The sequence below is a fragment of the Polypterus senegalus genome, chromosome 17 (assembly GCF_016835505.1).
Source record: "Polypterus senegalus isolate Bchr_013 chromosome 17, ASM1683550v1, whole genome shotgun sequence".
Classification (NCBI taxonomy): Eukaryota; Metazoa; Chordata; class Cladistia; order Polypteriformes; family Polypteridae; genus Polypterus; species Polypterus senegalus.
Window position 1 is genome coordinate 27,931,165 of NC_053170.1, and position 24,458 is coordinate 27,955,622.

Below are 24,458 nucleotides of genomic sequence, written 5' to 3' on the forward strand. Positions count from 1 at the left end.
CTGAAATTATATACTCGAGTCTGAGGGTTGGGCTTTGAGCTGTAGAAGCAAGGGTACAAATGATGGCGTCAGTGGAGTGCATTGTCTCATGTTTAAAGCTGTAGGTAAAAATGTCTGTGGCTGCATCAAGACCACCTCTGTTATTATCCTTAACATCCAGGTGGCAAAATAAATAGTTTTGTCTGTGGAAGAGAGGTTTTAGAATAAAGCAAGTATAAACAGTAAAGCATTTCTCCCTGCTGATTTTGTTTAGACAGCCCTTCTTTCAATTTTGAAGAAATCGCAACACTGAGCATCTTCCCAACATCTTTGTTTCAATCTGTCAAAATGATTTTTCCTCACATTTTATTTAAATGATCTTTGAGAAAAAAATGCCGGGGCTGCAAAGCTCCCAACAATAGAATTGTCTTTCAAGTTGTGCTGGCTGTGATGTTGTATTCATTGTCTGCCCTGTTACTAGTCTCTGGAAAACATGCAAATAAGAATTTCATTGTACATTGTACACATGACAGGAAATAGGAGCTTGAACTTTACACATGAACTTGTACAAATGTGTCTGTAAGATAAACTATTGTGGTAAAATTCAAATTATTATTACTGCCTTTTATTTTGTCTAATTTTGTGATTGAAACTATTAATCCGTTTTCCAAAATTGTTACAGCACTTGGTCTTGAGGAGTTGGAGTGTATCCCAGCAACACTAGGGACAAAGCAGGAACCAAACCAGGATAAGATGCCAGCCAATTTAAGAGTCTCCATCCAAGCTAACATTAATGTATTTAGGAAGTATGAGAAAATAGAAAGCTCGTATACATCATTTTGAAACTCACAAGTAACAAAGCTATGCACTGTAACTTCTGCCGCTCATAAAAATGTAATGAAAAAAATGCACATTTACTGCGTGCATGTTTAGTAACAGATTATGTGGCTGGCTGGCAGCAAGCAATCTGGCACAACAGGTGAAATAAAATGAGCAAAGAACTTACCTAGGCTGAAAATCTCTTAGTCTCAAGCTGGTGTGGACCCTCAGCATGCATAGCAGGTGTACTGCCCCCCTACTGGCAGTGAAGTGCAGAGTTACCAGGCTACAGGCTTCCTGTGGATCTTACACTTTACACCCGCTGTGTCTGAGTCTCTGGAGAGCCTAAACTTGGATTAGGCAGAATTTAGAAATGGATGGGAATTTATTCCTTGGTTGGGTATCTAATACCATCTGGAAAATGACAAAAAAAAACAGGAGCAAGTGACTTTGGAATATTTGCTGTTTAATTTCATTTCATCGAAATTTTGCATAGTGGAACTGTGGTTAGCACTGCTGCCTCCCAGCCCCAGAACTGTCACTTCAGATCCTGCACACTGACTGTCTGTGTAAGGCTGCCGTTCTCCCTCTCCCTCTCTGTGCTTCACCTCAGTTGCTCTACTCCAGTTTTCCTCTCTGCCCATCTTTGTGAACCCCCCCACCCCTCAAACCAGCTTGAATAAACAAGTTCACAGGGATTTTAGTCCCTGCATTAGTATGTTCATGTATTGTGTACTTACAATAACCATTTGGCCATTTTGGAGCTGCCTATCCCTTCACTTTATAATAAGCTGTCCATCATCTTTTTATTATTTTCTGTCACAGTAAAACATTTTCAGCAGTTTGTTTCTTTCTGGGTAAAAGCTGTCATTATTGCGTCTGACTGATACTTGCAATTGTCCCTTTGTGTATCATAACAGGCAAAAGCAAACATATTAACAGTTGAGGGCATTTTATTCTTCACCCAAAGGTCAGTTCAGGCACATAAATAACCTTTAAAGTCCTCTCATTGTAGACTGGCCCTTACACAGAGACTGAGACAGGCGCATATATCCTAGCGTATCATTATAATAAACTGCATACTAGTACAAGCGCAACAGAATCACATATGTTTATACAGCGTGTGTGCATGTTACAGACAAACCACCCTAAAAACAGTGATACTCCAATTGATTGTAGTATAGCCGCCCCTCTGTGTCGAAGGTCCAACTTGTGCTTAGTTAGCATGGTGGCCCAACCTACACAATGAAGACAAAAGAACATACCATGCAACTCTGTGAAGAGGTGACTGAAAAGCACAAGTCAGGGGATGGAGACAAGAAAATATTCAAGCCACTGAATATCCAGCTAAATCAATTATTAAGAAATGGAACGAGTCTGCACCGTCGGAAATCTGAGGAGGCCGGCCACAAAAAAAAACGAGTAATCATACAAGCAGACCAATGAGGGAGGTCACTATGAGACCCGTGAGACTAGTGAAGGAGTTACAAGATACAGTAGCTATGCAGACAACAACATCGCTTATAGCTTTATGGAGGAGTAATTTTTTTAAAAAAAATGTGTGCCATCTTGGTTAAAGTGTATCAGAAGGCACTTGGGAGATTACTACAGCTAGTACTACTTTATCGTATGCCTGCATTTGATATCTTGCATTGAAATTTCATGCACAAATAAGTCCAATCAAGAAGTTGTGCTTGGACTTGAAAAAGGCTCTTCACTCATGATCTCCATGCAGCCTGAGAGAACTTAAATAGTTTGGCAAAGACAAATGCACAAAGCTGTGCAAATAGACTCAAGGCTGTCATGGCTTATCTACTATATACTGACGTCGAGGGGTGAATACGCATGCAGTCGTTTATTTTGTAATTAATTTAGACCACTTGGCAGAGATCTGTTTGCACACTCAAAGAGTCTTATTCTGTTGATCAGCATCAAAAAAGACAAATTAGATTCACTGTGATTCAAAGTCGTTTAATAATAAAATGTGAAAACTTACTTACTATAGTGTATGTTTAAGTAGATTTATGGGCTGTTGTTATCCTCAGGTAATAATAATTAATAATAATAAAACAATAAGTAAAATAAAATAATAATTTATCCATCCATCCATCCTCTTCCGGTTATCTGAGATCAGGTCACGGGGGCAGCAGTTTGAGCAAAGATGCCCAGACTTCCCTCTCCCCGGCCACTTCTTCTAGTTCTTCCGGGAGAATCCCGAGGCATTCCCAGGCCAGCCTAGAGATACAGTCCCTCCAGGGTGTCCTGGGTCTTCCCCGGGGCCTCCTCCCAGTTGGACGTGCCCGGAATACCTCACCATAACTTATAAAAAATAAAATAAATAATATCTCTCTATTATAAAAAAAAATCCTGGGAAGGAGACTAGGGAGACGAGACGTGATCTTCTCGGAAGACAATTTGACATCCACGTGAGAAACACTTTAATGTCACGTGAGACAAGTCAGTGAGACGATATTTAAAACAAGTTCAAGGACATCTAACCAAGCAGTTGTTGAAATGTCTTTGACAGACAAACATCATGTGCTCCCAGCTCTTAAAACAACGATAAGCAGAACATGCAGCTTGCCAGCAGCAGCAACAGCAGGAAGCCAGCAGATGATCCGATTGCATTCCTTAGCGTGTGTTCAAAACCCCCTCACGACGTGAGAGGAAGAGACGCAAAGTGGCAAAAGGACAGCTGCAGTACAGGCTTTTGAAAGATCGACATGCAGTGCAACAAAAGGAACACTCAGCTTGCCAGCAGCAGCAGAAAGACAGCAGATGATCCGACAGCAACTCCTTAGCATGCGTTCAGCCGCCCTCCCCCCCTTCACAACATGAGCAGCGTTATACGTCCTACGAGAAAGATTTAACCATGCCTGGGGCTGGAAATAAAGGACAAGTACTGTTTTTACAAAAGTTTTAAAGTAAAAGTGAAAATAATTCATATGTATTAATTCGCATGAAAATAACAATCTCTTTAAATTGTATATTCGGTAAACCAAACCCAGGGGTGGGCGAGTGTTTAGTAAATTAATAATAATAATGTAATAAAAATAATAATTCAACAACTGCGTCCTCTTATTGGTCTTGATCTTGATGCAGCATTGAATGTATGGTGTTGTAGGCATTGTCTTTTATTTGTGTTACATTACAATTGGGGGAGACACACAAGTAAGACTTGCATTGTTCTGTGTATTTGGTGGTCAGTCCGATCCTGATATCACATACACGTTACTATTTAGTGTTGTGAGGATGTATCTGTGGACAGTAGTGGGCATCTTAGGCGCTATATAGGCACCCGACCTAACACAGACTGGCAACGGAGGCACGTGTAAAAATGAAACACAAAATATTAGTCTTCACCTGTGGGGCACGTAAATACACCAAAACAAAACACACTGGTCTTCACCACCACTCCTCCTGGCAAGTGTCGTCGTCGTCGTCATTGTCGTCGTCCTCCTCCTCCCAACTCTGGCTTCTGGAGTGATGGCTGCTGGCTCCTGATATAGCCCACCCGGAAGTGCTTCAGGTGATAATTAACCTAATTCAGGCTGCACTTCCGGGTGTGGCTGCTTTCTTGCCCATACAGGCTCGTTAAGCCATGCAGCTCCCCCTGGCAGTGGCCACGGAGTCCAACAAGAAGCCCCAATGCAACCCAGGGAGGCTGCTACCAAGCACTCCAGAGGAAGTAGCGTGTAGCCCATGGCAATTCCCCAAAACCAAGTGTCGAAGGGGCATCCTGGCTGGGCATGGGCCACCGACATCCGTCACAAACTACTTAAAGTCCTAAGTACAAAACGACTCTTACTTGCTACAGATACCTTTACGCAGACTTATTTGTTCATACAACACAATTCTTCACTATGTTTTTCTACATTTCCTCACTTTTCTTTCTCACCTGCTAGACCTGGTTGCACTTTAGGCATATCAGAGGCATAACTCAGAAACACTTCTGGATCAGACTGAGCTCTGGGCCTTCCTACTTCAAGCTCCCTCCAGCAGTTCCGAAGGACCCCAACAGCCCGCCTATCAAGATGACATCTCCTGCGCAGCCTTGCGTATGTCCAAACGGTGGGAGCGCCAGAGGGTTGCTGCTACTCAGTGCAATAAGGGAACATTTGTCACAGGAAGGCAGTCTCCCCTCATCCATCCATTATTGTGGCCTCCTGACCTGGACTGGGAACAACAGTCCTTCCAGCTGGGATGTCCATCCATTATGATGTCCTCCCGGCCAGGTAAAGAAAACATCATCAATCCCAGTCGGGATGACAGACCATCCATGCCTTCCATTACAGCATCGCAGAACAAAACTTCATCTGTTAGGAACTTAATTTCAAGAACTTCTGCTTTGTTATTTTCCATATTTAAATACCTACTACACTGTAAAAAATGTCAGTAAATTTAATGGTAAAAATGATGTTAATGGTGAAAGTAAAATACCTTTTCTGAAAAAAAGGAAAGTTACCTTATGTTCTACTGAAAATCACCTGTACATCTTCATGTTCTGTAAAATTGATATTTTTCCACCTTCAAAATATGCCACATACAGTTTACTGATAGTTACACTGAAAAAAACACTGTTCATTTTACCATGAAAAACTGTTAAGTAGCTGTAAAATGTAAAACTGTAAAGCGCAGTTTCAGTTAACACCAAAGTTACGATATTTGCATAAGGACACGCCCCCTTATTGTCCCTGGTGAACCGCACACCTTTGATCAGAGGGAAAAACACTTAAATAGAGTTAGCAGGCTTATTTTTCCCTGCGTGCTGAAGGTTTTTTGAGGTAATGGAAGCTGATTTATGGTGGGTTGTATTCGATAAGTTGGCACACCTGTAGCACACCACACACCACAAAGGCAAACTTTATTTCTCCACTAGGCAATGTGCTACAACTTTCTTAAACATTGAATTCTTTTTAAAATTAAATGATACAACATGTTTGCTATTGATTGTTGTTACTTTACTGATGCAGACTTTGTATGGGTGTTTGATCCTGACCGTATTTTGTAATAGTTTATAGACTGGCATATTTATTACAGTGCATGGATATCAGGTTATGATTAAATGTTAGCTTGTTGTAAAGAAAAAATAGTTATTTACTACAAAGTTATACTGTAGACCTAAAAATATTGTCACCTTTTTTTTACTGTAAAATTCTGGCAACCACAGCTGCCAGTACTTTACTGTAAATATAACGTAATTTTTTTTTACGGTGCACTATTTTACAGATGACCCTTTTTCCAATTAGTCTTTATTTCCACCTAGTTTCATTATGCTGTGTCACACACGTGCGCATGGCAGGCAGGTAAAGGGCTCGAAAAGTGACAATTCCATGTTTGACCAGGGGGTGGCGAGGTGCACTGATTTTTTTCTCTCCATCCTCTGTAGACCATTCACTGGAAATTCCACAGGGTTCCGCCACCCATGATGACATCACGTCCTGCCCAGACGACGGCACTTCTGGTGCCTGTGGTGATGCCACTTCCGGTTTTGCCGCCCATGATGATGTCACTTCCTGTCCAGACCTTTAAAGCCGCCATCTTTGCCACATGTCATCAGTACTGTTTTGGACTTTGAACCAGACACATTTCCACAAAATCCAACCGTTTTGCAGCCAGGGCATAATGTATGGGTGGCTGCCCCAAATCTTTTTATGTCTCCTGTCCATTCTTGTGACAGTGGGTAAAAATGAGTGTGCATGGTATTATTAGGTTCAAGTTACCAGTGTGGAAATTGTTTTAACTTACTTTTTATACTTGAAAATGATTTTAAATTATGGAACGTGTTTAGCTTTTTCTTTGTAAAGTTTTCCTTTTAATTCAATTTTTTTTTCCTTTCCCTGTAATGGATTTGAGCCAGAATGTAGACGTGTGTCTTTAATCACTTTTAGCTCTTTAAAGCTGGAGACAGACAAAGAAAAGACAAAAGCAAAGAAGCACATCTGACCCTTTGTGGAGCTAATATATTTTCCTGTTCACTGAGAATTGAAGAATTGTGGCATGTCAATGACCACCGGGCTGTTTCATGAATTCCCTGATGCATTCATAATCATTTGCATAAGAAAGCATTTCCTGGAATCTGTGCAAATTACACTCTTAATAAATTTCACTTGCAGTCTGCAAAGAATGGATGCTACAAAACGGATGAAGTAAGTGTTTTTTATTCACTTTTTGGGGAGAATTTTAGCCACATTAAATTACTTATTGGTAACTGTCTCTCACAGTGGATCTATCTGTCTAACAATCATATACAGTAGTGCCTTTCTTATCTAGCCAGCTATTGACCTATTAGCACAAAGATCAAAGCAGAAACTTGGACAAATTGTCCTTTTGTTTACTACAAAGCAGATGAAGGGCCTCAATAGTCTTTTCTTTTCCCTAAACTTGTAATTTTCTGTACTGTCTTCTAAGGCTCTATACCCAATACAAATGCTATCAAATAATGGCATTCTAGTACACTACAAATACATTAAAAGCTGTACATCCCGCTATATCCTAACTACAGGGGTATCCTGGAGCCAATCCCAGGGCGCAAGTCAAGGAAACAAACCCCGGGCAGGCCGCCAGCATACCACAGGGTGCGCACACACACACACCAAGGACAATTTAGGATCGCCAGTCCACCTAACCTGCATATCTTTGGACTGTGTGAGGAAACCGGAGCACCCGGAGGAAACCCACGCAGATATCGGGAGAACATGCAAACTCCATGCAGGGAGGACCCGGGAAGCGAACACAGGTCTCCTAACTGCAAGGCAGCAGTGTTACCCACTGCGCCACCATGCCATCCAAAAGGTGTACCCGTGATGATAAACAAAGGCCTAATAAAAACAAGAGTATTTTTTGGCTCTTAAAGATTCTGACTTGCATGAGCTTTGACTCCAAACTCTTAAGAAGGCCCAGTTCAAACTTTTGCTGACAGCTTCTAGGAGAGAGGGCTGCTGTGACGACTATTCTAGCAGTAGTGCTGACAGCCCCTCGGAAAGCCTCAGCAGCTGCGGGGGTCACTGCTACACAGCTGGTGAGCGGCGAACTGACCAACTTCTGACTCCTGGGATTGAAACCCTCGAGGCTGTGACTCACTTCTGCATTGCAAACACGGCGTAGTCACTAAGCAAGCCAGTGACAAGCCCTCAGAATCAAGCATTTGAGTGAAGTCCCCTCACAGATTTCTGGTATTGTTTATGTATAACATACTATGACCTCACACTTGCAGGTTACTTTTTTGCATTTCTCCTTTGATTTCTCTGCCTGATATATTCTGGGGAAAAAAAAGAAGTCAACATCATAGAGAAATTGCTGTGCATTTGGCTTTTTGAGTTGCTTTGTGTCAGTTCAGTCAAAAGAAGCAGAGCAGTCGGTCAACTAGAAATCACAAGGCCAAAGTTTCAGTCTTGTCTGTCTGCCTCTGAGAAATTCAATTCACTTGTCTGTGTTCACGGTATACAAATAGCTTTGGATGTAAAAGAAGTGTGCTCTCATTTGTCTAGAGTGGTGTTCATTATGAAAAGTGATGTATAATATCATCTTTTTGGGTGAAAAGGTAAATGGGGGTCATATGAATCTCTTACTTTTGCTATCTGAGCAGCTACATGTTCATTAAAGGAGTCAAGGCAGAACAGTAGAAGCCTGCATACAGTTTTGAGCAGGACCAAGTTTAATGAAGCATTGATTTTTGTTTAAAACTTGTGACAGATAGGGGGCGCTGTCATCCCCTTGAACCCTCAGATCAGACACCAGATAAAAGTCCAATAATTGAATTTAAATATAAATCAACACAAATAGTAATCAATAATCAGTCCTCCACACCCAGACACGTTGTCAACCTGCCACCCGATTCAGCTTGTTCGTCTGGGATCTCCCACAGTCCTTTATAGTCCGTGACCAGGAAGTGCTTCTGATCCCTCAGTCCATGTGATTATCCAGCACTTCCGGGTCAGGTGAAAACTCCTTTTCTTCAACCCGGAAGTACGTCATTTCTTCTGTTCACGTGACTGGGACGTACTTCCAGGCCGTAGGGAAAATAATCCTTGTTCCTTCCTGCAGGGTCCTCTAGCGGCTCCCATGGTATTCAGCAGGGCTGTGGATAAAAACTCCATTGTTCAGGATTCCCTGCTGGCAATCGGGGCACCTCCATGCTGCAGGGAGGGCTCCACCTGGTGGCCTGGGGGTATTGGCCAGGATGAATGGCCGCCCATATGTCACAAACTGTAATATTTGTAAAGTTACTACATAGTGGTGAATGACTGGAACCCTGGCCCCGGCTGGGACATGAAAGGACTGGGGAGACAACATTCACCGGGCATTATTCTTCCCCGGAGTGCTAGATGGCAGTCTCTCTGGGTTTCATGGGCATTAGAATTGTGCGACTTAGCCCTGTTGGGTGCAAAGGATTCCGCCAGGAGGTGCTGCAAGGAGTGGGGAGTCCTACATAGAGGGGCTCCAGCTTTGCGCAGCAGTGCTCCTGGGCCAAGCCTTTGGGACACCAGAAGTACTTCCGGGGATCACTTAAAAGCAGCCGCCTGACTTCATTCTGGGAGCCAGAGTTGGGAGGTGGAGGAAGAAGCTTGTCAGAGGAGCAGCGGAGGTGGGAGACTTAGAGAGGAAGAGGAAGAGAAAGAAGAGAAGTGCTGTGTGCTATTATATTGTGCTGTGTCGGTGCTTATCTGTGGTTAATAACGTGAGAACGACTGGGAAGAGTTTCCCACAGGCAAATAAAAAGCCTTTGTGTGTATTGTGTCTGTTTTGAGAGCTAGTGCACCCCTTGGTGGCCACAATATATATCTTATATATAAATATCTACGCGTGCAAGTGTGTCTGTCTGTCCGGCCTGGAAATGAGAGGTGGAGTCGGGTTAAGGGCTCCACCTCCGAGGAAACAAAACTTGCTTAGCTACTAATAACACAAGCGAGGCCAGCACATCAGCAAAACGAAACCGGAGAAGAAAGAGAAAGTCGCTTACCTGCTAACATCAGCAAAATGGTATCCCCTTTTACTTTTCCTCCTGCTGCTAATACACAGGCTTTTTACAGCATGGGCTTACATATATATATATATATAGATATATATATATATATATATATATATATATATATATATATAGTCACACACATGTGAATAGGGGGACGTTGTGTGGACCAAGTAAAGGTAATTCCACGCCAGGCCAGGGGAGGGCGGGGTTCATTAAACCTTCTCCTGCTATCTCTACAGACCAGGAAAACCTATCTCAATCAAGAACATCACTTCCAGGAAAACCTATCTCAATCAAGAACATCACTTCCAGATTAGCAGTTATGTCTTGGACTCTCCACAATCAAATACTCTGTTGAATGGAAAACCAAACCTTTGCCAGAAGATTGTCCCTTCCAGTCCCAGCTCCCAGGCTGATGTCAGAGAAACATCACTTTCGAGCAAACTACATCAAAACCAAATTTCGGTCAACCTACATCACTTCCAGCTAACAAACATCACTTCCTGTCTGACCATTTAAAACCACCATCTTTTTCAACCATTAGCAGTTATGTCTTGGACTCTCCACAATCAAATACTCTGTTGAATGGAAAACCAAACCTTTGCAGCTAGGAATAATATACTGGTGGCTGCCCCAAATCTTTTGCCCCAAATCTTTTGAGCACACAGTAGACATTTGGGTGTCATGAAGTCTGTTTCTGATTGTTTGGTCTCTTCCATTTTTTTAGTGCTCATATATATATATATGGCCCTCTCCAGCTCTCCTAGAGTAACTGCTTGTCTCCTAGAATCTCCTCCATCTGAGCAGCTCTCGACTACCTGTGCAACCCTTGAACCTGACACCTGTCCACTAGTGAAGAAACTCCAGACACCAGGTCATCTCAAAGTAACACCACAGCAGCAAATTTCTGACTTTATTAAATCTCCACAGTGTACAAAACACCCCTGTCCACGACTCCTCCACTATACTCATACAAAACACCCTCTCCTCCACTATACTCATAAATAACTAACAATAATACACAATAAACCAATACTCCAGCTCCCAGACACATTGCCACCCTTCCACCCAGCTCAGCTCGCCGTCTGGGAGCTCCCGTAGTCCTTTTATATCTCCTGACCCGGAAGTGTTCCTAATCCCCAGTCCATGTGACTCTCAATCACTTCCGGGTCAGGTACAAGTTCTTTTCATCACCCCGGAAGCATGTCATTCCTCTTGTCCACGTGTGCTTCCGGGCGTAGGGAAAATAGCCATTGTTCCTCCCTGCAGCATCCCCTAGTGGCCCCCATGACATCCAGCAGGGCTGCGCATAAAAACTACATTGTCCATGATGCCCTGCTGGTCTTCTGGGGATCTCCATACTGCAAGGAGGGCTCCACCTGGCGGCTTGGGGGTATTGGCCGGGATAAACAGCCGGCCATCCTCCACAATATATATATAGTGACACTAACGGTTACTGTCGTCCTCTAAACCCCACAGACAAACGTCCAGACACGAGATAAAAGTATCAGAAATTATTTTCATTTCTTCTTTCTGATATTGTGCCACAGTAGACACCACAATCACCACCATAAACAATAAATCAATAATAATAATAATAACAATAATGATCCTCCTCTCCTCCCAGCATCTCCGTCACTCTACCACCCAACTCCGGCTTAGCTTGCTGGGTCTCTCATAGTCCTTTATATAGTCCTTCTGTCCATGTGATTTCATAGCACTTCTGGGTCAGATGAAGACTTAGATTTTTCTTCAGCCCGGAAGTACTTCTGTTCTTCTGTCCCTGTGACTTGGGAGTACTTCCTGGCTATAGGGAAAATAAAAATCCCTGTGTCTCCCTGCTGCGCCACATGATGGCACCCACGGCACCCAGCAGGGCTGTGAAGTCGAGGTCCATCTCCCATGATGCCTTGCGAGAATCCGGGGCACCTCCATGCTGCAGGGAAGACACTATCTATCGGCCTGGATGTGTCGGCTGGGATAAGCTATATATGACTACTACACCAAAACAGATAACAATATGACAAAACAGACTTAATCACAGACGTGCACAGAGGGGGTGGCTGCAATGGCTCAAGCTCCTCCCCTTTCTCCTCATTGGCCCAAGTATTTTTTTTTCTTGTATTGACCTAACCGATCACTTCTGAACACAAGTACGCCTCCTTGTGTGTTCTAAGAAAGAGAAAAATGGTAGCGATAAGCAACGTGCCTTCTTAAAGCTTGGTAGGCTATTGTTTACTATTTCATATAGAAATGAAATTTGGCTTATGACAATTATACCTGTTAATTCTACTAAAAAATATAAAATAAATATCGTGTGTTGGTCATGTCAGTTTGTATGTTGTTATGACACAGTAGGCAGCTGTTCTGTCTTCTCACATGCTGCACCAGCTTGTCATGGTAATCAGATGTACCCCATCTTCAAACATGGGAAAAGCACTATTTAATAAAAATGTATTATTTTAAAAAGTATTAGGAAATGTAATTGTTTCTCAGAGCAGCACAACATTTTCACTGCAGTCAAGTAAATCATCTGTGACAATGTGTGTCTGTACCTGTCCGTACGTGTGTCTGCTCTCTTTGAGAGGAAAAAAAAGAAACTAATTGTATTTGGGATTTTATATTTGGCAGTACCATTCGAACTCAGTGGGGTCATGTCTACTGTCAGACTGTCCTACCCATGGATAAGGCATCTCAGATACTGGGAGCCTTGAAATCATTGGATGGAAGCATTCTCTCATTAGACTGGATGGCAAAGCATAGTGTCTTCTGTAGAATACCCAGGAAAGGGTGGGCAGCTAGTTGGCCAAGGTCTCCAGGGCTGTCTCTGTGTCACTGTGTCTTTGACTCTGTATTATAACCAACTTTGGACCCCCCCAGTAGTTTATTTTTTCCAGGAATGCTGCTGACAGGAGTTTTTGTTTTCCTTTTCTATTAGTTCAAGAGTTAAATAACAGGCAGATATTGTTGGTTTGCATTTATGTTGATCAATTTCTACTTTATGAGTACTAATTCTATAGTTAGTGATTTATAAAGTCTATCCTTGTACTTTTTAACTGACAGTTTGTAATAGCGCTCTGGGTCTGCACTGTACAAAAATGAGCTCAATTGAGACTGAACTGAATTCTGCACCCACTTGCATAAAGAATAATGCCCAAGCAATGCCTGGTACATCAGAGACTTTGAGCTAATCGAGTGTTTCCAGAACTGTTTCAGTAGCTGACAACTGATGACACACATTGCCTGTATCGACAGCAACTGCTGAGTGAAGTTCAAGTCCGAGCTCAGAAGTCTACTGTATGTGCACAGGAATGGCTGTGTAAGCTTCTGACTCGGCCGTCAAAGATATCACTAATAACAAAGGCTGAAGACAATTGAATCTATAAAAACGTGGGAGGTGAAAGCAAGATTTTGATACACAACTGACAACAGCTAGAAAGCAAAAGGGTATTTTAGAGATTTTAATACATACACTAAATTAAAAAGCGTTTCCCTTGTATTTTCGGAGTCCTGGGTCATAAGAATTTCATTTTTCCTTACTTAAAGCTGTGACGACACGCATGCTTAGGGATCTACGGAGTGGCTCAGGTAAGATGGGTGATACCACTGTCGAACAGGAGGGGGCGCTGCCACTTACTGTATCTCTGGTTTCCTCTCCAGTGTGGACCTGTTGCTAGGAGACTGCTATCCCCGCCCCACCAAGCAAACTGAGGCACCACCCCTTCCAGGACCCTAGCTATATAAACAGGGCAGCCAGGAAGCGTGGTCATCTGATGACCGAAGCAAACGTTTGAGAGAAAGAGAAGAAGAGAGCTCTCTGTTATTTCTAGCCTCCATTGTGTGAGGAGCACTGAAGCCTTTTTGTTTTGTACATGCCTGGTGGGGCTAAACTGTCCTGATTTGGTTATTTTTGGTTATTTTTTGTTGTCTTGTTTTGATTAAAAAGGGATCAGCCATGCTGGCACCCCAAAGATATGGAAGCTTTGCAATGGTGATCTATGTACAGATGATCAGTTCTAGTGGTTTCCTGAATATGTGAGCCACCACATGGACTTTTTGGAGAAAACTAATTATTTTGATGTGCTGTTGTTATCTTTGGTATTTCATGTAACCAGATGGGAATTCTTTAATTTGCTCGTTTGTCATGTTAAAGTGCATCATGTTGGAAAAATAAAGCCTATGCACAGTAGTGGGGGTCTAGTGTCTTTGCTGATCATCTTAGTATTTTCAACAGTTTTTGGACAAATATTTTTAGCTATTTTGTGAATATTATAATTCCTCTGAAGTAACATCTAGATGTCCCATGAAATTTAAAAACACAGAAAGCAAAGTGAGTCTAGGATTAAAGTGTAACAAATCCTTTGCTATTTAGTGCTCTTTCTCTCCTTTGAGCCCCAGCCCACCAAAACATCTGTTGACGTCACCGCTCTGAACTGTCTACTGACTATAAACCAGTGTTGGCCCATATATAGCCTTTTCTTTTATATTTTATGTTATTAGTTTTGATTGTTTGCTGCTGCCCTGTTGGTTTTCTTTAAACACAAATTATTTTTTGTTGTACACGTGCTTCGGCAGCGTACCATGACAATAAAGTTGAACTGAATTGAATTAACATGCAACATTTTTTGAGAATATCCAAGTATCTATTTTTAAAACACTCCAGTCATTAATTACAGGATCACATGGGTCAAAGGTCAACCTGTCAGCACTGGATGCATGATGGGAACCAGTCCTTGATGGGATGTCAGTCAAATGGGAAGACCATTTGCGCATAAAACCTCACTCACTCAAGCAGAACCAAGTGTAAGTTATCAGTCAACCTAACCTGCTTGTCTGAAAGATGAAGTCTGGCCGAAACCTGGGGAAGAAAATCCAACGGCTACATAAAAATAATGTGCCCAGCACACAAATAAAGCGCCCAAGTAGGATGGGGGCTGTGAGGCAGCAGAGATTAGGCACTGTGCCCTGTGGCGTGTGGTTAGCAATGGACGTATGTTGTGAAGATGTAATTGAAAAAAAAATATTTACACATTAATTTACGCATAACTCAGGGTCATGGCAGGCCTATACTGGCAGCACTTCGGGGGTACAAGGCAGGAAACGACTCTGGACAGGGTGCCGGCCTACCTCAGGACCCTCTCGCACGTACACAGGACAAATCTGGAATTGTCAATGAAGCTAACCAGCTCGTCTTTTGGGGCTATTGGAAGAAAACCCACATATACATGGCGGGAGCAGAACATGGACAACAACTTTGTGAGGATTTGAACCCAGGATGCCAACTCCATATGACTAAACGGTATTGCACAAAAATGTTTACTGGATGCTGGCCTTAGATTCAGGTGTCTTCTCAGACGTTTTCATCTGTCTCCCTAAATGTCATTTTCTCTTATTTGAGAGGTCATATTACCTTTCATATTTAAATGTAATTTAATATGCATTTGCATGTGGCATCACCTGCACTAACACGTCTTATATGCACTGAGGATTGTTGACGTCTTTTCCTTTCTATTTCTGTTAATTACTTCTTGATAAAGTTTCCACATTGAATACAAATTTGTTGAATTGATAGAATAATTCATTAACAGCTCTTGTGTCCCAGTCTTCACTGTTTTCCATTCACTCAAAACTCCATCCATCCATTTCTTAAAATCTTTTTTCACATTCCAGGACTGCAGTGAAACAGAGTAGTATCAGGATTAATGAAGGAATGAGCCACAGGCAGAATGCCAGCCCATGCTAACAGCCATGACACAACAGCACTAACCGCTGTGCCCACTTACCTACAAACCCCAAAACGTTTAGTTTAAATGTTTCTGATCACCGTGAACAATGCACTGCACATCAAGAGGTCTGATGTTCTAGTAGTGCCAGTCAAAACCCACCTGGAGCCCTATGCGTGGGAGACGGTGCACCTCAGTGTCTATAGCGAGTAGTCAGGATAAGACTTTGACGATAAACATAAATAAATAAATAAATAATAAATAAATAAACAGCACCTCTCTATGTGCATACCACGCAATTTATGAAGTGTGTGCCCCTTAGCTTTCATAAATGGCACTCCTCAGTTGACGGCATGCAGACTTCGACCACCAGGTCAGGGTGCCAAGCACATGACCCTTCAGTTACATCATTGGAGCCCCTCTGCGTACATAACACAGACTTTACGAGCATGCCTGTTCAACTTTCATAAATGCTGCCCCTAATATACTGACCAGCTCAGACTGTAATTGCCATTATGACTTTTTTTTGGTGTAGGTACTCTGTGCCATCCTCAGTAAGATGCCACTTTGGACATGTCGACCATACCTAAATCTGCCTCTATAGATAGTGGATGTCTGTACCCAACATTCAGAAGGATGTGGAAGATGCAACTTTTCTCTTCTGTATTATAACTTAATTCACACTTTTGCAAGAGGTAAAATAAGCACACATACTTTGCATGACAAACATGTTATGAGATTTTTTAGCTAAGAAAGACACAGGTTTCGAGTTAAGGTTGTTATACTTGATAATCATGGCACCACAGCGTGGTAACATTTTTCTTGTTGATTAGAACAGGCAAGCAAGAACTGTCATTGTGATAATAATTAGCCTATTTGATTATTGATCTTTAATTGTATAAAATTATTTCCAGCATCATTTCTTATTCAAAATTCATTCTCTTCATCTTTGTTAGAAAGGTACAATATCAAATACTCTTGCTTATTAAATAATTAGGACCAAACTGGATAAACATTTCCAATTTTTATTACCATCTCTTATTAACTTTAAGCCACTAAAAACCTTGATGTTACCAAAACATTTTTTTTTTATTTTGCCTAGTAGGAACAAGCGAACGGGAAAGCAAACGTGCGTCGTGCGGTTGAAATTGTCTGCAGCTCACACTCTGAACACAAGAGGGCGGCCTTCAGTTCAGTTGAAGTTTATAAAATATATAAATAACTGAATATCAAATAAATTTGATGCAAATGATTGGCCTTTCAGCGACCTATTTAAAACATATTAACTCAATAGAGAGCCTGCCAGTGATTACGAATCCCAAGAAGGATCAGTGGGCATAACACCGCGCGGTTTACTGTTAAAACAAGTGACAGCTGTGAACCAGCGCGCCCGAAAGCGCACTTCTAAATATACAGTACGTGCCAGCCAAGATGCATTATTTCTTCTATTATTGTTATTATTGTGATTCGCCCAAATACCTCAGTTTCAGTTTTACCAGGGACGCGAATTTTTAAATGGGATTTAAAAGGTAGGCTACTATCTAGCTGTAGTCCTTTACTTAATCAGGACATTCGAGACGTCCGCTTAGACGCAACATAACTTACATGGCACTTTGCTTCAGGAGGGCGCGTTCACTTTTCAGAGTTGTTGAGGTCTTAGTCCTCTTGTTTTCATTACCGAGATGAGGCGATTTACAACATGTCTTAAAAAAGGGTATACATCCAGACAGGAGGGCAGTCCGGCATAGACCCCAGTCACCCCAATCGCATTATGGTCAGTTAGATAGACGGCCAACCACAACACATGGCTTTGGACGGTTGGATGAAACGGAAGGCAACGCATTATAACCCATGCTAAAAAAAACGGGCCGGGCAGAGTACTAACACCCTAGGGAAGCAGAGGCGTAGTTAGGGTTTTCAGCGCCCGGGGACAACTGAAGGTTTCGCGCCCCCTCCTGTTTGCCAAAATGCAATGGGAAAGGGAAAGAAAATTTTAAAAAATGTATTTTAAATAATAGTATTTTAAGAAAAAAAATCATATAAGTCTCCCAAAATGATAACGCCGCCTTGTGTTCTTTAAAATCTAAATCCGTCAATAGTTTTTGTAAGGAAAAAAATCGTTTTCCGCATTTTAAAATGATTTTAATGAAAGTATATAGCAAATTATAAAGCAAAATAAATATATTTTTATAAAAACTGCATTGCTTATAATTTATTCGTACAAAAATATGATGGGGAAACGTCTAGACCTTTGTAGCCATCTACTTGAATACTTCAACTCAATTTCCTATCAAGCACATAAACACAAATCACTTGGCACACAGAAATGGCGTTTGTAACAACTTAGACAAAGATACACTAATGCCTCATGTCAGTCGCGCGACCTGTTTAATGACGTCAAAAATGTTTCTGGGTGGGAGTCAAGCATGTCAGAGTAGTGGAGGGGATAAATTATTGTCTGTTGGGTATACAGAACTAATACGTGCTTCGAAATCAGAAAGAGACAAAAACATCGGAAAAAGATATCCTCATACTGATGGAGTAATGGACTGAGTATGCGAATGTTTTTTATTTACTTTTTAGTGCATTTAAGAATGGAAAACATTTCATTCTAAAATTTCGTAACATCAATTTGGCGCCCCCTGGATGCTGTGCCCGGGGACAGATGACCCCTTAACCCCCCCACCACGCCACTGCAGAAAAGGCGCTATAGCTGGCCAAAGGGCCACAGGGTGACATGTTTAGCGTGTAGCAATATTTTTTCAGCTTAAAATGCATACTATCTACTTTAAATTGTTCTTTTATAGCAGAGAAGGAGCAAATAAAAATACATTTCAGATAGGTACAACGAAACGTCGCGTTCCCCTCTATAAGATCTTGAAAAGCTTTTCAATCGAGAAAAGCCCACAGTACCATTGCGCACGACCCAACAGTGCACACGCGAGTGTATAATGCATGTTACCTGTGTATGCCAGGCACTACATCGTAACCGTAAATAAAAAAGACATATACTCCAGTTCAGAATTTCCCCACACGTACTGCTTTTTACAGCAGTACAGGCTTGTTTTAAATGAACATTTTTTACCTGCTGGGCTAACTCGTGTCCAGCGTCACCCCTTCTGAAGTGCTTAGCCCCCTCGAGTGGAGGAAAAAGGACCGGGCTTGCGCACATCGGGGGCTAGAAGCCCACATGTCTTAGATGGCACAGGTGAGGTGGTGAGCTCTCATTGATCAGGGGCCGCAAGCCCCAGTAAGGACACTGCTGCTTGTATCCATATCTGATCAGTTCCTAAATGTATTTTTTCTATTTGTCGATTTACAAAAATGTGATAATTTCAGAGATATTTGCGGCCCCACTGAAATATTTGTGTTCATGTACAGTGCTACCTTACCGCGTATAGCAATGTTTCACACTGGATAACAAAAGAAACTTTCCGTTAAGGTACAGATATAGAATGAGGTATGGGTAGGGCGACCAGATTCTCACTTAAAGAATGCGGGAAGACCCCTCTTAAAATGAGGGGGTTATTGCCGAGCAGGGACTGGGAGCATCGCGGTTTTACAGTATAATGCTCGATACAAACACGTTTACACTGCTCGGAAACACAACTCCTGTAAAGAATAAAACAATATGGCTTTAATGTAGCGGGAACTGGGAGTATCGCGGTTTTACAGTATAATGCACAATTCATCTAAAGAATAAAATAATACAAAAAAAAGTCTTTAACATAAAAAGTACTTTATTTGTGTATTTAAAACTGCATCTTATGCAGTGGCTGGCGTTTGTTGTTACGCTTGCAAAGCTAGCGCCCTGCCATTGCTTGGACAAACAATAACTCGAATTAATCAGAAAGGCCTTTACAAAAAGTCAAATTGTATTTTATTTATGCTGCTCAGTGACATGCGAACCCCACTCCTGCACAAACTATTACTTGCTTCAAGTTCTGCCCTTCCTGGCACGCTTACTCTTTTCGGTGTCCTTATTTTTTGATATTGACAGACTGAGTGATATCTCTGCGTCTCCACATGTTTGGCATATCAGTTTGTTGCTCTCTGACCCAAATTCATCTTTTCTTTTATATAAATTCTCTCTGAAATTCTTAATTAAGTGAGTAGACATAAATCATATTGACGGATTAAACACGTGACTAAATTAAGCCGCCTCAGATAGGCCTACTAAGCGCTTTAATAATGCATATGCGCAGTTTCCAGCTTCATAAATCGAGAATATCCGATTGGTCCGATCGGGCCTGTTTTTAATAGAATTGATATGATTGGTAATATTGACTTGACCTGTAATATTTTTTAATGCATTGAAGGATGTGCGCTCCAAAGTGCTCTTTCTACAACGCCTTCCATGCTGCTCTGTCGGTGAACTAGGAAATGAGTCATGTTTAAGACATAGAGTCAAATAAGGAATGTCTAAAAATCTTTTTTTTTTAAAAAGCAACACGTGCCTGCTCTGAAAATACTGGCGTTCTGCAAAACGTAGCTGTGGGTATGCAATCATGTACAGGTATGGAATGAGTACAATAAAGTCGCCGGTGTTAAAATGGCACAATGTTTACACTTTACATTTTTGATCCAACACTGGTGATTCTTCTGTTCGGCAGACAGGTTTGGATTTCACATGTCGTGGTTGAAGGTTAGTGACCATGAGCAAGTCACTTCACCTGCCCGAGCTCCAGTTGGACAAAAATAAAAAGGCAACCAATTGTGTCTCTCAAATGTTGTAAGTCGCCTTGGATAATGAAGTCTACCAAATGATATGTTAACCACAATGTCGTTTTTAAGGAAACATCAGTTCACTCGTAAATGTGTCTATTTCATACAGCACCGTTAACTCTAAATTAACTGCTAACAGGCAGCCAGTGTGGTTCATTGGTTAATTTTGGACCATTAGGAGTTGGGTCTCTAAATCAGTGCTGTTGATCACTTTTTAAATGGTCGTGTGTAGCCTCTTTACCCACCACATCCCCAAGAACTGAGTACAGTATTAGCTTAATCTGTGACATTAAATTGGCCTGATATTAAGGTATGCGCTTCGGTGTGGACTGTGACATGCGCCCGACCTGTCCGGGGATGGTTTATTCCATTGCTGCTCGTAACAACCCAGAACTACACAGAGACTCCACCTCAGGAGACTACGACATGAACCAGCATCGCCAGCGTTGAATTTACTTTACTAGAATCGGATTAACCCATAAAGGTGTTTATATACAGTATATAGAAACGATGTTTTCATGAGTACTCGTTAAGCGTTAATTTTTTTAACATTTGCGATATTGCTTGGACTGTGAGGAGAGATGTACCGAGAGAAGACACCGAGATCGTCCGATCGTGGAGAGGTGCATATTACATGTAATCTGGCTCTCTGTTCTCTGATGTCGCTCCCTTCACAGCTGTCCCCAAAGACGCAATTGGACGAGAACTCGGGGGCATTATAACAACTAGCTTCTCTAGTCCAAGGTACTAAGCAGGCTTCTAACTGCGTGGATGTCATTTAGCAGCGGCGGAGTCCGTCCATTTGAGCCCCACGACATTTATACACATAGACAAACAAAGTACATCAAATCAAACATAGCGACATAGTGGTATAAGTCAAATATGATCAAAGCGCTACGTACAGTGTTTTTTTATTATTTCAAATGTGCCTGACGCCTTTGTCCATGGAAGCTTACATTTGAAATACAATTGGTTACATTTCTTTTTTTTCCAGTTGGACCACAGCCAGGTGAAGCGACTTACTCATGGTCACACAGAGTCACTATCGGGATCTGAACCTTATACTGTACATATAGTGTATAATATGTACACTCATATAGTGTAATACAAAGGCGAACATGATTAAAGCGCGTTAAGGTTAATCCAGCAGTACATTCAATAAACGTAATGGCAGATCGTCACAGTCATGCAAGTAAACAAGAAATTAAAATAATATGAAATGACAGAAAAGGCACCAACTGATTACATTAAGAGTGTTTACTGGTCAAAATCAAACAGTTCCTCGCAACACTTGCTCACATCATGGCTAGTCTCTACTCTATCACTCCTTTTGGGCGCTTTCATATTTGAGGCGCATCATTGTGTCATTTCGGACGTTCCGTCACGCTCCCCACTTAAGGTTACCAGCTATTTACGAGATATTCTCGCATTCTCATACTTTTCTGGGAATCCCTAACCCATGCGTATCCATTTTTGCTCTTTGCAAAACAGGATTCTGTCACCAGGGCCAAAGGATATCATTATTCCTTAAGGATTTCGAGTTTTTCGGTTACTTTTCGTTTCCCCGATGCTTACGTGAAGAAGTGGAGCGCTTGTCTCCCATCTGCGATCCATTCCGATTCAATATTTCTTATCTATGGGTCTCCGTTGTGCTCATACCCAATTCTTCCCCAGGATTCCCCTACAGCAAACTAAATGTAGGTCCTTTATAAATCCGCCTCCCTCTCCGAGTGCCGGAATCCGAGGCTCAGGTACTTTCTGACGCTGCTTTAAGGGACGCGCCCTTCATCGCCGGATTCTTAATTCGTCGCTTGTCGTCGTGACAGCTCGTAGTAACACTCTCTTCTCTGCCTCCCCTGCTCTGCTTTTACACGCCCCGTCTCCGCCTGAGAGACCCGCAGCCCACGTGGTCGTACAAGCCGCAGAATTCATTATTATAAATGAGGAGAGGGCTTGGTTGCCTCAAGCTCTCGGCAGTGAAACCGACAAAGACCTCTGGTTTCCACTACAGTGTTCCATTTCAGACGAGGATAGGATGCGATGCTAGACCCCGTCTTCTAGGTGATTACTCGAGGAGCCGTTTCGACTCGTGAGTGGAAAGCCTAGAGTCGCTTCAGCTGTGCGCAGTACAGCTCGGCCGCCCGCCAAAGATCCGTCTGCTTCCGAGGAAACGGAACCTCAAGTCTCTCCGACTTCTTCTTTCTTTGTATTGTTTTTTTTATTCTTGCAATCTCGTGGGATCAGTTAAGAGGATGTCCCATCAGAGATAAAGAGGAGTGTCTTCGACGTACCTCTCTACGAAAAAAAGGAGATATCGTGAGGATAGAGCACCCGGCAGCATGCTGTGGACAGCGTAACGGGCACTGGCCGATTAGACTCAAGTGACACCGGGATGGTCCACGGAGCAGTTTAGCGGTGGCCGCGGCTTCGCGATGCTCTGAAATCTCGCTGCATCTCTCATTCCTCGCTTTGCTCGTGTTTTTATTGTTTCTCATCATCTGATCGTTTTTAAGGAGTTGCTTGGTTAACACCCGCGTCTCAGCATGGGGAAGTGCAATGGGAGATGCACTTTAGTGGTCATATGCGGTTTGCAGTTGGTGAGTAGCATTGATTTTTTTTCTATCGTTATATGATATGAAACAATGCAAGCGAAACACTGCGATGCTTGGTGATTGACGGAATTCTGTCCGCGCGGAAATAATATAGCGCCTTTACAACATGGCTTATTTACCCAGTTGTGTTGGGAATATTTTAATGTGTTGTGTATTCATTTACAGACTGTACATTAAAATTGTTTACTGTCGCGATGCTACCAGATGCATTAGCTTTCCTAACTACATAAAGATCTACTTGAAATCTGTCGACCGATCTGTATACAAATCATAGCAACAAAGGGATTAAGGAGTCTATTAATATTAACACCAGATTTAATTATGAATCCTGTGAATGTATCCTCAGTGGGCAGCACTTTATTGTGATGTTGCTGTGTGAGCCCAGTTGTGATAGCAGCATGTTGCTGGGTAGTAATCACAGGAGGGCTTAAAGGCAGGAGGCCCCCTCCTTTTCAAGGTGCTTCTCCAAAGGCTGCCACATATCATTTTCATATGTCCATCACCTTTCTATGGACCTAAAGAAATTTAATAGGTAGCAGTTGACGCTGATCACTTTCTGAGATCAAGGAAGAGGTCAGAGGAAGGGACTGGGACTGTTATTTTCTGAGATTGTGTTGTAACGGTGGCTGGGCATACCTGACATGGTGAGCCCTATTATTAATAGGGCATTTTAAAAGTAAAGTTCACATTGCAGAGGGTGGGAATGAAAATCCCCAACCTCGTTTTTCGGATGTGGGGGGTTCTCAGTTTGCCGTGATCTCTTGAATGGTTAAGGCTGCTGGGTAGTGGCAGCTTTGTGGACCACCAATACCAACTTGAGTATCCCAGAATGAAAAACACAAAGATTTGGACAAATCCTTTCAGATGTAACGTCCAACATACAGTTCATATATCACATCTCCTTAGCACACGAGGAGAAATCAGAAAGTGCACACAAGAATTCAGTCATCATTCCCAATGATTGTAATTATAAGTAATGTGTGGTTCTGACTATCTGTTAATCTATGCAATTACTGATACATTGGTAGGAGAAAGTGAAAAGTAAATAGAAGAATTCAATCTTCATTCAAAATGATCATAATCATAAGTAATGTATGTCCTATCTATCTATCTATCTATCTATCTATCTATCTATCTATCTATCTATCTATCTATCTATCTATCTATCTATCTATCTATCTATCTATCTATCTATCTAATGTATAAAGATATGAAAGCCACTGAATATCTCTTATATAGTGCCTGTTGTCTGTCTGCCAGTTAGATTATTTATGCCCTTATTAGAGATAACCATGGGAGTCAAATGCTGTAGCAGTATAGAGCTTCTTAAATCCTGTTGGCTATATTATATTCTGAAAAAGCTTCACGTGGCAGTGTTTTTTCTTGTCAAACCATGTATGATTATAATATTATTAATGTATGCTTGTTAGAGACCACAAAAGATTATCTATCTATCTATCTATCTATCTATCTATCTATCTATCTATCTATCTATCTATCTATCTATCTATCTGTGTAATAATTGATAAATGGATAAACCCGTCGTCACCCTAATTAACTCAGATAATTGCTTCTGAGGTTTTCATCACATTTTTTTCAGAGGCTTTGGATTTGTGTCTCACAGCCCCC

General features: G+C 41.8%; 1 protein-coding gene and 1 long non-coding RNA gene across 3 annotated transcripts in view; one reads left to right on the forward strand and one right to left on the reverse strand.

The window, feature by feature from the left end:
• The window catches only part of LOC120517091, a 46,482-nt gene extending 24,608 nt beyond the window's left edge, over positions 1–21,874 (reverse strand). Inside the window, exons 1-2 of the long non-coding RNA XR_005630989.1 lie at positions 21,793–21,874; positions 986–1,212 (exon numbers count right to left, since the gene is read on the reverse strand). This is a non-coding gene — a long non-coding RNA (uncharacterized LOC120517091). The remainder of the gene's footprint in view (positions 1–985; positions 1,213–21,792) is intronic.
• A 310-nt stretch (positions 21,875–22,184) lies between these two features.
• Positions 22,185–24,458, forward strand: part of nkain1 (sodium/potassium transporting ATPase interacting 1) — a 447,372-nt gene continuing 445,098 nt past the window's right edge. For both annotated transcript variants that reach the window (XM_039739190.1, XM_039739191.1), the window contains exon 1: positions 22,185–22,814. In XM_039739190.1, coding sequence (XP_039595124.1) covers positions 22,761–22,814 — 54 coding nt within the window. In that variant the 5' untranslated portion in view covers positions 22,185–22,760. The remainder of the gene's footprint in view (positions 22,815–24,458) is intronic.